Source organism: Pongo pygmaeus, chromosome 3 (genome assembly GCF_028885625.2).
Source record: "Pongo pygmaeus isolate AG05252 chromosome 3, NHGRI_mPonPyg2-v2.0_pri, whole genome shotgun sequence".
Taxonomy (NCBI): Eukaryota; Metazoa; Chordata; class Mammalia; order Primates; family Hominidae; genus Pongo; species Pongo pygmaeus.
In genome coordinates this window covers 39,291,511-39,306,828 of record NC_072376.2, presented here as the reverse complement: position 1 = coordinate 39,306,828, position 15,318 = coordinate 39,291,511, and the positions used below count along the sequence as shown (strand labels likewise).

At 38.8% G+C, this 15,318-nt stretch overlaps 1 protein-coding gene across 2 annotated transcripts in view; it reads left to right on the top strand.

The window, feature by feature from the left end:
* Positions 1-15,318, top strand: part of PDS5A (PDS5 cohesin associated factor A) — a 160,158-nt gene that overhangs the window by 73,557 nt on the left and 71,283 nt on the right. For both annotated transcript variants that reach the window (XM_054485487.2, XM_063664480.1), the window contains exons 13-16: positions 1,413-1,526; positions 3,351-3,432; positions 5,033-5,081; positions 5,326-5,465. In XM_054485487.2, the coding sequence (XP_054341462.1) occupies positions 1,413-1,526; positions 3,351-3,432; positions 5,033-5,081; positions 5,326-5,465 (385 nt within the window). The remainder of the gene's footprint in view (positions 1-1,412; positions 1,527-3,350; positions 3,433-5,032; positions 5,082-5,325; positions 5,466-15,318) is intronic.

The following is a 15,318-nucleotide window of genomic DNA, read 5'->3' as shown; positions in this document are numbered from 1 at the left end:
TTTTTACATATTTTTATATACTGTGTTTAAACAAGACTCTGTCCACGATTATAAGGTAGCCTTATAATATGAAATAGGCATGGACTTTGGAGTTAGAGACCAAATGTTCACTCTGCCCTTTATTAGATGTGTATTCTTACACAGGTTCATTAACGTCTTGTGCACTTCAGTTTTATATAAAAAGGAAAAATAATAGTGCCTTTCCTACAGGATTATCATGTAGATTAAATAAAATAATGAATGTAAAGCATCCTAGCCCAATGTGTGGCAAGAGAGCACTATTGAGTTAACTACTAGTTACTTTCCTTTTTACACCACTACCAGTAGAGGAATTACTAAGTTGTTTTCATTTTCTGAATATTACTTATAATTCTATATTGGATCGTACAAATGATACTTGGTGTGTGCAGAATAGTTTCCATTGTTTTGTTTAATTAAACTAACTTCTTTGGCATCACTGGATATGTATTTCATTTGTTAATTAAGAGACCTTGTATATTCTTAATCCAGTGATATTAAATAATAGAAGCAAGAAGATACAAACAATAGGTACTAGCAAGAAGGATATTCCAATATTGGTAAGGAATTTAGATTATGGAGAGAACAATAATCAGATGTACACAGGAAAAACTACATTTTCTGGAAGTAATATGAAGGGGGGGGTCCCCCTGTTTTTAACTATGTGACAGCATGGGAAATGGGCTGAACTGTAATCAGAGGAAATTAATGAGTTTCTTGAGAATTAGCTCTACCGCGGATCATAGCTTTATATGGCGTTAATGAATTTGCTTTTGTTCTAGACTGCTGAAGAAGAATAGGCGGAACAGCCTAGCACCCTGTGTTTAGGAATAACATTTAAACCTTCTAGAACAAATGTTTCGTACTGACAAATTATAAAGCCACAGACAGTAACCGTGTCTCTAAAGTTAAACTGTACTGAAAGTTTTCCAAGAAGGAAGTCATTATAAACTGATATCTTCCATTGTATGTGCACACATAGCTATTATCTTGATATGGTATCCTGGCATAAGATGGTTAAACTTAAAATGTTGGCTGGGTGCGGTGCCTCATGCCCCTAATCCCAGCACTTCGGGACCCTAAGGTGGGTGGATTGCCTGAGCCCAGGAGGTCCAGATCAGCCTTGGCAACATAGGGACACCTTGTCTCTACAAAAAATATAAAAATTAGCCGGGCATGGTGGCACGCGCCTGTAGTCCTAGCTACTGGAGAGGCTGAGGTGGGAGAATCACTTGAACCTGCGAGGCAGAGGTTGCACTGAGCCGAGGTCGCACCACTGTACTCCAGCCTGGGTGACAGAGCAAGACCCTGTCTCCAAAAAAAAAAAAAAAATTGCTTCTTAAAAATAGAATAATTGTGTCACTTAGGTTTTTTTTGTTGTTGTTATTTCCTAGACTGTTGGTAGAGAAAATCTTTGCTCAGTATCTTGTCCCCCACAACCTGGAAACAGAAGAGAGAATGAAATGCTTATATTACTTATATGCTAGTTTGGATCCAAATGCTGTAAAGTAAGTTACTTTTCAAATAACTGCTGTATTTCCTAAGGATTTCATAAAATTACTTCATCTTATCTAATTAATTACTATTGATTGGATTGTTGCTGCTTCTATAGTTGAATCAAGGACCTCAGGTAAATATTTATAGACAAAATATTATGATTTATGTTCAGGTTATTCTTATATGTGTAGGCGTGTTTGGCAGCCAGGTCAGTAGTAGGATGGTTTCAGGTGTTCAAATAAATGACCACGTCAAAATACCTGTGGCTAGTGTCTAAAACTACTGGTGCTTTATCCTTCCAGACTAAATATTAGCCTAATAACTGAATACTGATTCTTTGTTGGGTGAACATATTCAGATCTTCTCTGTGTAGGATGGCCATATGATTGATGGTCCCACTGGATTATTTTCAGACTGAAAGGGATCACTATTGATATTTTTACTCAGATAACCAGCATAATCAAACTGTCCCAGGCCAACTAGGATGTGTGGTCATTTCACTTTAATAGATTTTTTTTTTAAAGTAAATGTTACAATATATACATATATTATGTTGTACATCATAGTATATGTAATTTTTGTCAAAAATACACAAAGTAAATGAGTGATGTCATTAAGAATTCTGATCTGAGGATGGAAGGATCTTTTCAGCCTAGAAGCTTGACCATCCTGGGCAACGTAGTGAGACTGTCTTAAAAAAGAGAGAGAATTTTGAGTTAGGAATTTGACAGTTTGCCATTGTGGCTTCTTCAAGTGTTCCTGCATTATTAAATTAAGACTGCATTTTTAGGCCAGACGTGGTGGCTAACCCCTGTAATCCCAGCACTTTGGGAGGCCGGGGCAGGCAGATAGTTTGAGGTTAGGAGTTCGAGACCAGCCTGGCCAACATGGTGAAACCCCATCTCTACTAAAAATACAAAAATATTAGTTGGGCATGGTGGTGCATGCCTGTAATCCCAGCTACTAGGGAGGCTGAGGCCAGAGAATTGCTTGAACCCAGGAGGCAGATGTTGCAGTGAGCCGAGATTATCCCATTGTACTCCAGCCTGGGCAACAGAGTGAGGCTTGTCTCAAAAAAAGAAAAGAAAAAAAGACTGTCATTTTGGCAGAAATTCTATTAAGATAGTGTTGTATCATGGTTACTAATCCCTTTCCTTGCTTAAGGTTTTGATGTTTGTTTACATTTCAAAATATCTGACAAAGAGTGCTTAGAGATGAGTAATTTCTCAGAGGTCATCTGGGCACCTGGAAATATGGATGGGATTTCTGAGAGAAGAAAATTTGTGTTCCTGGAGAGAGAAAAGTTTAGAATAAACACAGTAATGTAAATTTGGCATCTTGAATCTGCATCATTTTTGATACTTCATTTTTCAAAATAGTCTATAGTGCTTCATGTATATGCCTTAGCCTTTTTAATAAGGTCTTCATGATTTGATCTGTGTCTGTGGAATGCTCCGGCTTCCTTATGCTCCACACACATGCCCTGTGCTCCAAGCATATACATGTTTTTCAGTTTGTTGTATGTCCCTTGCATTTTGAGATTTTCTTTCCTTGTACCAGAACTTTCTAGCTACCTGTATTTAGTACATCTTTCAATCTCTGTATTACCTATTAATCTTTCTAAACCTCTCAAATATTTTCTCTCATAAGATGGCTTATATTTACCATTTGTACTAAATTGTTTTAAATCCTAATAAATATATTTCGCGGTATTTAAACTTTTAGTTAGATGTAGAAGAATGGTGTATATACAGCATGCAACAAGAAAGGTTGTAAAGCTGAATAATTTCCGGTATTTTTATGTAATGTGTGTTTTCATATTCATAACTTTACAGAGCTCTCAACGAAATGTGGAAGTGTCAGAACATGCTTCGGAGCCATGTACGCGAACTATTGGATTTGCACAAGCAGCCTACGGTAGGTTCACAATTTGTTTAAATTCATAGTTTATTACAGTCACTGTTCAGATTTTCTGTAGTTCTACGTAATGAAACAAGGAAAAAGTATCTCAGTTGTTTTACTTTTCAAATGTCAGTTAAATATAATTTCTGTAGTTGTCCAAGCTAAATTTCCATTTAAAATAAATATAACAAACTCTTATTTTCTAGTGTGAGCAAAGAAATGGTGTTTTCTAGTTTATATAAAGTTCTCAGACATTAAGAGTTTATATATAGTTAATCAATTTTCAAATAATTAGAATTAAATTTTGAGATAAAATTACATTAGACATCATATTTCTTTTTCACTGCATGATTCATGGTCTCTCAGTATAGAGTGAATATCAGATATCAATCCTATAAATATGCCAATGGCAAACTAAAAAAGAAATGCTGTTAAATTTTTGCAAGGTGGGGGAAAAAAACTTTACATTTTTAAGTGTGTTCACTAGAATAGGTGTTCTTAACCAGGGGACCATATCAACAGACCCCTCAAGGACACATGGATGCTGGAACAGGGGCGGGCAAACTTTTTTTTTTTTTTTTTTAAATAAATACGCAGGATCTTACTCTGTTGCCCAGGCTGTCGCATAGTGGCACGATCACAGCTCACTGCAGCCTCGATGTCCCTGGGCTGAGGTGATCCTCCCACCTCAGACTTCTGAATAGCTGGGACTACGGGTGTTCTCCACCCTACCCAGCTAGGTTTTGTATGTTTTTTGTAGAGGTGAGTTTTCACCATGTTGCCCAGGCTGGTCTCAAAATCCTGGGCTCATGCAGTCCGCCTGCCTAGGCCTCCCAGATTTTTAGGATTACAGGTGTGAGATGCTGCACCTAGCCTGGCAAACTTTGAAAATAAATCAACAGATAGCAAAAACATATTTTGCAAGGCATAGAGTCTGTGGTCAGATATTCAACCCTGCCTTTGCAAAATTAGTCATACACGATAAGTAAATGAATGGACATGACTATATTCCATCGAAACTACTAACAAAAACAGGTAGCTCATGGGGGCATAGTTTTCTAACTTTTGAACTAAATTATTCAAATTTAGTATAAATTTAAACTAATAATAAAGTAATGCTTTATGGGATACAGGAAAGGGAAGTACGTTTTAGAAAGGTTTTCCTGAAGGTATTTAAGTAATGGGCCACAAAGTAGCTAACAGAACTCTTGCAGAAAAAAAAGTTTCTCCTCTTTATATTTTTAGTTAATTTTTTGTGGCATGTAGTTTCATAGTAATTCTGATATGATAAGTTTATATGTTGATTGCTTCATTGATCTTTTTTCAATCTTCTGGCAATGTAAGTTTCCTGTGAAAGTTGTATACTTGTGGGTTTTTAAGTACCTTCCTCCCAACATCTCCTTTCCTTCCATTTGTCTTAATAGTTGCTACTACGTAATTCTTTGTTGTTAGTTTAGTGTATATATGTGGTAAAACCATTTTCCATTGAGCAGACTATGATGAACTTTTTTTTTTTAGCGTCATGAAAAATGTACAGTAATGAGTATTGATTTTTGTTACGGAAATTTGTTAACACATATGACTAGTTGTTCTTTTTTTCTGTTTTAAATTTCAGTCAGAGGCTAACTGTTCTGCCATGTTTGGAAAACTGATGACCATAGCAAGTGAGTATGTTTATTTACTCACTAAACATATAGTAAACGTAAATGCAGACAAAGTATTTACCCAGTGGGACTATTGATTTAATGTTAAGTAAAAGAGAACAATCTTTATCTTAATTTTGTTTCTAAGAACCAGTTAGGCTGATTTTCTTTTAGTGGCTCCACAATATTTTCATGGTACCTGTTTTTAGCTTAGAATAGTTTTTTTTTTTCCTTCTCTAATATTGATTCTCTTTTAATTTTACAGAGAATTTGCCTGACCCCGGGAAAGCACAAGATTTTGTGAAGAAATTTAACCAGGTTCTTGGCGATGATGAGAAACTTCGGTCTCAGTTGGAGTTATTAATTAGCCCAACCTGTTCTTGCAAACAAGCAGATATTTGTGTGGTTAGTAAATCATACTTTACACTTTTTCTCTAGCTTTACTTACAGAAATATGTATTTCATTAAAGCCTGTTTTACATACAGTGATTTGTGTAAATGTAACAATATTGTGAGCTCTGAATTACTTTGGAGTATATCTGTTGTCAAGTTAATTCTCTATTTACAATTTACTGTCAGCCACATTCCAGGAAAATAACTAAAGAACTAAGCCAGGGTGATTGGTCTTAGGAATTTTACAAGATAAAGTACTTTGTACTTAGTAGACATTCATTGAGTAATTGATAAGTATTTTCTGAATGCTTGTGTGCATGTGCATTTTCTTCTTTCATGTATTAGAATGGAAATAATTGTTGTCAATAAATTAGTAGTAGTAACATTACCATATATCTGGTTTCATTTACAGATAAAGTAAATTCTTATCTAGACTTTTGTCTTCATTCTACTCTTGAACTCATTTCATATAAAACCAATGTTCTTAAAGCTATCAGGAGGGAAAACTTATGCATTCATTTATTCAGGTTTTTGTTTTTTTTTTCCTGAGATAGTCTTGCTTTTGTCACCCAGGCTGGAGTACAGTGGCACAATCATAGTTCACTACAGCCTTAAAGTCCTGTGCTCATGTGATCCTGTACCCCAGCCTTCTGAATAGTTAGAACTATTGGCACACGCATCCACACCCAGCTGTTTTTAAATTTTTTGTAGGCCGTGCACATTGGCTCACACCTGTAATCCCAGCACTTTGGGAGTCCAAGGCGTGTGGATTACCTGAGGTTGGGAGTTCAAGACCAGCCTAGCCAACATGGTGAAACCCCATCTCTACTAAAAATACAGAAATTTGCCAGGTGTGGTGGTACATGCCTGTAATCGGAGCTACTCAGGAGGCTGAGACAGGAGAATTGCTTGAACTCAGGAGGTGGAGGTTGTAGTGAGCCGAGATCATGCCACTGCACACCAGCCTGGGTGACAGAATGAGACTGTCTCAAGAAAAGGAAAAAATAAAAATTTTTGTCTCTATATTGCCCAGGGTGGTCTCAAACTCCTTCAAGTGATCTTCTTACCTCACTGCAACCTCCACCTCCTGGGTTCAGACGATTCTTGTGCCTCAGCCTTCCGAGTAGCTGAGATTACAGGCATGCGCCATCACATCTGGCTAATTTTTTGTGTTACTAGCAGAGATGGGTTTTCACCATGTTGGCCAGGCTGATCTTGAACTCCCTACCTCAGGTGATCCACCCACCTCGGCCTCCCGGAGTGCTGGGGTTACAGGCATGAGCCACACACCCAAGCAAAAGATTCTTGATGTATCTAAAATGGTATACTGCATAACAACATTTTGGCCAAAGATAAGACCACATATATTTTGGGAGTCCCATAATATTATAACAGAACTCAGGTTGATGGGTGTAGCAAACTACTGTGACACATGTATACCTATGTAACAAACTTGCACATTCTGCACATGTATCCCATAACTTAAAGTATTAAAAAAAAAAAAGATTATAACGGAACTGAAGGATTCCTATCACCTAGTGACATCTTGGTGATCCTGACCCGGCGTAGGCCTAGGCTAATGTGTGTGGTTGTATCTTAGTTTTGCACAAAAAAAAGTTTTAAAACTTTTTTTTTTTTTTTTTTTTAAACAGGGTTTTGCTCTGTCACCCAGACTGGAGTGCAGTGATGTTATCATGGCCCACTGCATCCTCAGCCTCCTGGGTTCACGTGATCCTCTCCCTTCAATCTCCTGAGTAGCTGGGACTGTAGGCACATGCCACCATGCCCAGCTAATTTTTTATTTTTTGTAGAGACAGGGTTTCTCCATGTTGTCCACGCTGGTCTGGAACTCCTGAGCTCAAGAAACCTACCTGCCTCAGCCCCACAAAGTATTGGGATTACAGGTGTGAGCCACCACATGCAGCCAAAAAAATTTTTAATAGGAAGAAGCTAGTAGAATAAGGATATAAGGAAAGAAACCATTTTGTGTACAGCTGTACACAAAATGTGTTTTAAGCTAAGTGTTACTACAAAAGAGTCAAAAAGCTAAAAAAAAAAAAAAAAAAAAAAAAAAGATCAGTACATTGGCTCACACCTGTAATCCCAGCACTTTGGGAGGCCTAGGCAGGAGGATCACTTGAAGCCAGGAGTTTGAGACCAACCTGGGCAATATATCAAGACCCCCGCCTCTACAAAACATTAAAGAAAACTAGCTACACATGATGGCGCACACCTGTAGTCCTGACTATTCCAGAGGCCGAGATGGGAGGATCACTTGAGCCCAGGATTTTAAGCCTACAGTGAGCTATGGTCACAACACTGCATTCCAGCCTGGGTGACTGAACAAGATCCTGTCTCCAAAAATTTTTTTAAAAGCTAAAAAAAAAACTGGGCCAGGTGCAGTGGCTCACACCTGTAATCCCAGCACTTTGGGAGGCTGAGGTTGGCAGATCACGAGGTCGGGAGATCGAGACCATCCTGGCTAACGCGGTGAGACCCCGTCTCTACTAAAAATACAAAAAAAAAAAAAAAATTAGCTGAGCATGGTGGCGGGCGCCTATAGTCCCAGCTACTCTGGAGGCAAAGGCAGGAGAATGGTGTGAACCTGGGAGGCGGAGCTTGTAGTGAGCTGAGATCATGCCACTGTACTCCAGCCTGGGCGACAGAGCGAGACTGTCTCAAAAACAAACAAGCAAACAAAAACAAACCCTTGAAGTTCATCAAGTAAAAATATGACAAAAAGCTAAGGATAATTTATCATTGAAGAAAGAAAAAATGTTTAATTAAATTTAGTGCTGCCTAAGTGTACAGTGTTTATACAGTCTACAGTAGTGTACCGTAATGTCCTATTTCTTCACATTCACTCACCACTTACTCACTGACTTACCCAGATCAACTTCCAGTCCTGTAAGCTTCATTTATGGTAAGTGCTCTATATGTAGGTGTACTGTTTTTTATCTTTTATATGGCATTTTTATTTTATGGTTTATATTGTGTTTTTATCTTTTATATTTTTACCCTATGGTTAGGTAATGTTTAAATACAGAAATGCCACTGTGTTACAGTTCCCTACAGTATTTATCATAGTAACATGCTGTACAATTTTGTAGCATAGAAGTAGTACGCTATACCATTTAGGGTTGTGTGCATGCACTCTGAGGTTCACATGATGAAATTGCCTTAACAACACATTTCTTTTTTTTTTTTTTTTTTTTTGAGATGGAGTCTCACTGTCACCCAGGCTGCGGTGGCACTATCTCGGCTCGCTGCAGGCTCCGCCCCCTGGGGTTCACGCCATTCTCTTGCCTCAGCCTCCCGAGTAGCTGGGACTACAGGCACCCGCCACCTCGCCCGGCTAATTTTTTGTATTTTTAGTAGAGACACGGTTTCACCGTGTTAGCCAGGATAGTCTCGATCCCCTGACCTCGTGATCCACCCACCTTGGCCTCCCAAAGTGCTGGGATTACAGGTGTGAGCCACCGTGCCCGGCCAACAACACATTTCTCAAAATCTGTCTCCACCATTGAGTGATGGATAATTCTTTGTGTGTGTGGGCCGGGGGAGGGTATGTATTTCTCCGTATAAGGGCCCTGCACTGCCCTATTGGATTTAAATAAATAATCTTTCTCACAATGTTACACATAAACGTCAAGTACTATGCTTGGGACCGGGCTTATAGAGACAAATAAGAGAAACGTAATTTCAATTACATACGTCTAACTTTGTTCTAGAAGGGATTAGAGTTGATAGTTTTAAAATAACTTATAAAGGATAAGGACTATAATAGATGTATATGCAAAGAGGTCTAGCTGCATAGAACAAGTATCTTTTATTCAGCATAGAGATCTGAATACCATTACAAATACCAATAATTAGGAGGACATGGGGAGGAAAATCAATTTAGGGAAGAGAAGAGTGGGCTTGTCTCTCAGGGCTAGGAATATGGATGTGCCAAATGCCCAGACTACCTCAACCTTTGCACTTCTTTTTAAAATTTTATTTACTTAATTATTTTTTTCTTTTTTTTGAGATAGGGTCTTGCTCTGTCACCCAGGCTGGAGTGTAATGACACAATCTCAGCTCACTGTAACCTCTGCATCTAGGGCTCAAATGATCCTCCTGCCTCAGCCTCCCAAGTAGCTGGGACTACAGGCATGCGCCATCATGCCTGACTAATTTTTGTATTTTTAGTAGAGACGAGATTTCACCATGTTGCCCAGGCTGGTGTTGAACTCTTGGACTCAAGTGATCCTACCCACCTTGGCCTCCCAAAGTAGTGGGATTATAGGCATGATCCACCATGCCCAGTAAGCTTTGTATTTCTGAGCTGAGTAATTTGCTGACAACGCTTAGAAGTTTCATTGACTTCTTTGGCATTTAGAATTCTAGTTCCAGAGTACTGTGTCCTGCAGAGAATCTACTGTTATAATTAGATCAGACAATGAAATAGCTTGAAAAGGCTGGGTGCGGTGACTCACTGTTGTAATCCCAACACTGTGAATGCAACAGCCACACAGTATAGCCAATCAGTGCTCTTGATATTAGGAACCAGTGAGGTAGAAATGAATACTGCACTTGCAGTGGTAAGAGCATGAGTTCATTATACCTTCTTTCCTAGCTCTTATATTAGCATTGTGTGACTTGAGTATGTTATTTAACTATATGTTCTTATATGTAAAGTGGGACTTAGAATACCCGTTAGGCACACATGAAAACAACCTCTGTTAGAGTACCTCTATGAGTTTGTCCTTTCCCCTATGGGCTACTGAATATTATTTACATATTTCCTCTAATATCCCCATTCCTCTTCTGATGTAGAAGAATAAAGAACAATATGCAAATGTAAAATTTAGTTTCTCTCATTCTGTGTAGCTTGCATTCCATCCTTGAGAGTTCCTTCTCTGTACCCTAATGTGTGTTTATCACTACCTCCTTATTTTCATAAATTAAAATCATATCTCACTTCTCAAGAGGTAGATATTACTTGGTATGAGAGTTAGTAGGCATAGAAATCTAATATTTTCTTCCCTCTTTGTCCAAGTTCCATTTCTGAAAAATCTTAGCAAAAATACTTTGAGCAAAGATTATCAAAAGAGACGTGTATTTGTTTGTGGGGTGGGGGATATAATGAATGAGAGTGAGCGGTGGAATTGAAATGTGATATATAGATTTACTTTCCCTTTAGAATTCAGGTTTTAGGTTTCTATACCTTGACCCTAGAGAAGGACAACATACTTGCCATAGCTTCAGCTGTGCATCCTAGTTTATGCTCCATTGCCCCCCCTGTGAGAGTGGTCCCCAAATTTTAATATTTTCCAGGAAGCTTGTTTATTCAGAATTTAATGAAACAGTCCTCGGTTTGAATATCAGCTATATCGTTTACTACCAATATGACCTTTAGTAAGTTACTCAGTATTTTCAAGCCTCCTTATTCATTTTCTTCACCTATAAATATTGTCAACCTCATAGGATTTTTAAAAGAATAATGTAAAATGAAATTTTATATGTGGCCTAATGCAGGGCCCCCTGCACTGCCTGCAGGGTTTCAGTAAATGGTCATTTTTGTAGGTCTTACCCTTACAAAGAGTAGGGATCTTTTAAAATAGGTATGATGTAGCATCATGAATCTCTCCATCTTTTAACCAAGTCTCAACATGAGTGATTTATGGACTACACTTAAAAACCCTCCTCTACCTAGTTACCTGCATATGCATTGTATCTTCAGAAGTCCAAATATCTTTTCTTGATCAAGCACACACTGTTATATCATGAATTAAATAAATTGTATAATACATGATTTCTCATGGAGCTTGCAGAATAAGTGACAGAGGCTGACAAATATTTCCATTGAATTGTGTGCTTTGGTAAAATAAAGGAGCATTACTCATTCCAGGCAGGGGTGGAAATAGGTCCAGGAATGGCTTATTCTAAAATAAGTGACTCCTAAGTTGAGTCTTAAAGGATGAATAGGAATTAGACCATTGTGTGAAGAATGACTGCTATATTTTCAGTTTGGCTGATTGGATATCAGAGGAGATGCTTTAGGGAAGAAGATAGCGTCTTTGCAGTTGTGTTCGGAAGTGTTGGGATTCAGGCCTGGTTCTGTATATTAGCACAATTACATCACTTGGAGGAGGTAGAGAAGAAATGAAAGAGAAGTCAAATCTGAGAATGGCCTCTGTCTCTCTCTTTTTGTGTGTGTGTGTGTGTTTAGACAGCGTCTCACCGTGTTGCCCAGTCTGTGGAGTACAGTGGTGTGATCAGAGCTCATTACAGCCTTGACCTCCTGGGCTCAAGTGATCCTCCAAGCTCAGCCTCCCAAGTAGCTAGGACTACAGATGTGTGCCAGCATGCCCAGCTAATTTTTTGATTTTTTGTAGAAATGAGATCTCACTGTGTTGCCCCGGCTGGTCTCATACTGCTGAGCTCAAGTGATCCTCCTGCCTCAGCCCTGTTTCCGTTTAGTTATATCTTTTTATAATTCAATGAGTGTAATGCACATGTCATTGTAATATGAACATTAAAACTTTGGAAGTTGCCTTTTTTTTTTTTTTTTTGAGACAGAGTCACTCTTGTTGCCCAGGCTGGAGTGCAGTGGTGTGATCTCAGCGCACTGCAACCTCTCCGTCCCAGGTTCAAGCAATTTTCCTGCCTCAGCCTCCTGAATAGCTGAGATTACAGGCGCCTACCACCACACCCAGCTAATTTTTTTGTAGTTTTAGTAGAGATGGGGCTTCACCATGTTGGCCAGGCTGTCTCGAACTCCTGATCTCAGGCCATCTGCCTGCCTCGGCCTCCCAAAGTGCTGGGATTACAGGCGTGAGCCATCGCCCCTGGCCGGAAGTTGCTTCTTGTAAGAAACCGCTATATCCTTATCCAGATTACTGATTCCAGCTGCAACAAATATTGATATTAAATTTCCTTCGAATTTATTTTCAGTAGCCATGATAACAGTAATTGTGCCACAAGGATAATTAGTGTGCACATGAAAGAATACCTTTTTAAAACAAGATTTGGTTTTGGTTTTGGTTTTTTTTCAAGATGGAATCTTGCTCTGTCACCCAGGCTGGAATGCAGTGGTGGGATCTCGGCTAACTGCAACCTCCACCTCCTAGGTTCAAGTGATTCTCGTGCCTCAGCCTCCTGAGTGGCTAGGATTACAGGCATGCATCACCACACTCGGCTAATTTTTGTGTTTTTAGGAGATGGGGTTTCACCCTGTTGGTTGGTCTTGCACTACTGACCCCAAAGTGCTGGGATTACAGGCATGAACTATGTGACCGGACTAAAACAATTTTTTTTCTAATTATCAAAAGAAAAAGATGTACAAAGAGGAAAGGGGTAAAATATAGACAGTGTTTTTTAAGCTCTTTCAGTATTTTATTTTAAAAATCTGATTGATAAATTATAAGCATATTGAAAATAAAGCTTAATCTTTTTGATATTTGAGTACTTAAACAATGTATGCAATTAATAAATATATACTAGTAGTAGTATTAATACACATTGCTACCATAGATTTGATCAGAAATTTCCAAAACATTGTCATGCATACAGACAACTATCTGGTTTTGTTTTGAAACTTTCTGCCAACCGTCCTTTCCTAAAAGGTAAAGTATTGTTATGAGCGATTACCTCAATGTAAGATTGTTACGTGAGAATACAAAAATGTCACTTTAAAAACTATTTATCTAGTATTAGCGTTTATATACGTAGGTGTATTTCTGATACTGTATTTAAATGATTGTGCATTCTTCTTTTTCCCTGAGCACTTTTAAAATTCTTTCTGTGTTTACGTATCATAATTGCCTTTTCTAATGCCTACTTCTTTGATTTATTAGTGACCTTTTCTAAGGCACTGGTAATACAGTTTGCCTAGCAGTTTTCCAGTAGTCATATTGTTGTTAGATAATCTGTGACATACTTTTCTTAGGTTAAAGCAACCTAACTGTACTAGAGGGGAAAATAATCCCCTTTTAGGGATATTTCCTCCCATAAGATTTCTAAAGACAGTATAGTATTTAAACTCAGATTTAAAATGTGAACCTGTAGTTTACAGGAAAGTATGTAAGGGATTAACCACTGAATATTTTTCTTTTCTCTAATGCTGAAATATTGCTTAGCTAATTACAGCTTGTTACAATGAGTTAGACATCTGCTAATGACTAAGAAATTTCCTTCAGAATCTCAGTCCTTTGGACTTAGACTATTAACAAATATATATGATGTCGAATTTAATGTAACCTTTGTAATTTATATTAAGATATAACAGAGTTTATAATAGAAATCTTTTCTCCCTTTTCTCCTTTGTTCTGAACATCTTTCACTAAAATATATTTTATGAGAAAATCTTATAAATAGAATGATATAATTTGTTATTGCTTTGTAGTTTAGAACGCATATTTAATGTTCATTATCTCCTCAGCTAAGATACCTATTTATGCATTTTTATGATTAAAAGCCTTGTTCTTAAATTTCTTTCCCAAGTGTCCAGCACATTATAAATTTAACTCTGTCTTTGGAGGAGTCAGTCTCCATAATTACTAAGTCCTCATCTTCAGAAACTTCCAGCAAGAATGTCTTTCTTGGTAGGAACATTTGATCTAATACCATAATCTTTATTTATTTATTTATTTATTTTTGACACAGCATCTCACTCTGTCGCTCAGGCTGGAGTGCAGTGGCGTGATCTCGGCTCACTGCAACCTCCACCTCCTGGGTTCAAGCGATTCAGCTGCCTCAGTCTCCCCAGTAGCTGGGACTACAGGCATGTATCACCACGCCTGACTAATTTTTTAATATTTTTAGTAGAGATGGGGTTTCACCATGTTGGTCAGGTTGGTCTCAAAACTCCTGACCTCAAATGATCCGTCACCTCGGCCTCCCAAAGTGCTGGGATTATAGGCATGAGCCACTGCGCCCGGCCTAATACCATAATCTTTGAGCTTAAATGGCTAGTTAACTTTTTTTTTGTTTTTCGCTTTTTTTTTTGGGACAGGGTCTGTGCAGCTGTGCAATCTCAGTGATCCCCCCCACCTCAGCTTCCTGAGTAGCTGGGACCCCAGGCATGCGCCATCACGCCTGGCTAATTTTTTGTATTTTTTGGTAGAAACAGGGTTTTGCCATGTTTTCCAGACTGGTCTCAAACTCTTGAGCTCAGGCAATCCACCTGCCTTGGCCTCCCAAAGTGCTTTGATTACAGGCATGAGCCGCTGCTCTTATAAATAAAATTCTAGGAGTGCACAGAGTTCTCATTTATCCTCCACTTATGTTCTTCCAGAACTGAAAAATTTTGCAAGTATTTATATATCTACGAATATGTTTTTCTTTTTGTTTCTTTTGTGACGGAGTTGCTCTTGTTGCCCAGGCTGGAGTGCAGTGGCACGATCTCAGCTCACCGCAGCCTCCGCCTCCCAGGTTCAAGCAGTTCTCCTGCCTCAGCCTCCCGAGTAGCTGGGATTACAGGCATGCACCACCAAGCCCGGCTAATTTTGTATTTTTAATAGAGACGGGGTTTCTCCATGTTGGTCAGGCTGGTCTCGAACTCCTGACCTCAGGTGATCCGCCCGCCTCAGCCTTCCAAAGTGCTGGGATTACAGGCATGAGCCACCCGCGCCTGGCCTGAATATGTATTTTTTAAGAAACAAATTAACTGGCCAAACACAGTGGCTTATGCCTATAATCCCAGCATTTTGGGAGGCCGAGGCAGGTGGATCACCTGAGTTCGGGAGTTTGAGACCAGCCTGGCCAACATGACGAAACCCCGTGTCTACTTAAAATATAAAATTAGCCGGGCATGGTGGCGTGCACATTTAAACCCAGCTGCTATGGAGGCTGAGGCAGGAGAGTTGTTTGAACCCGGGAA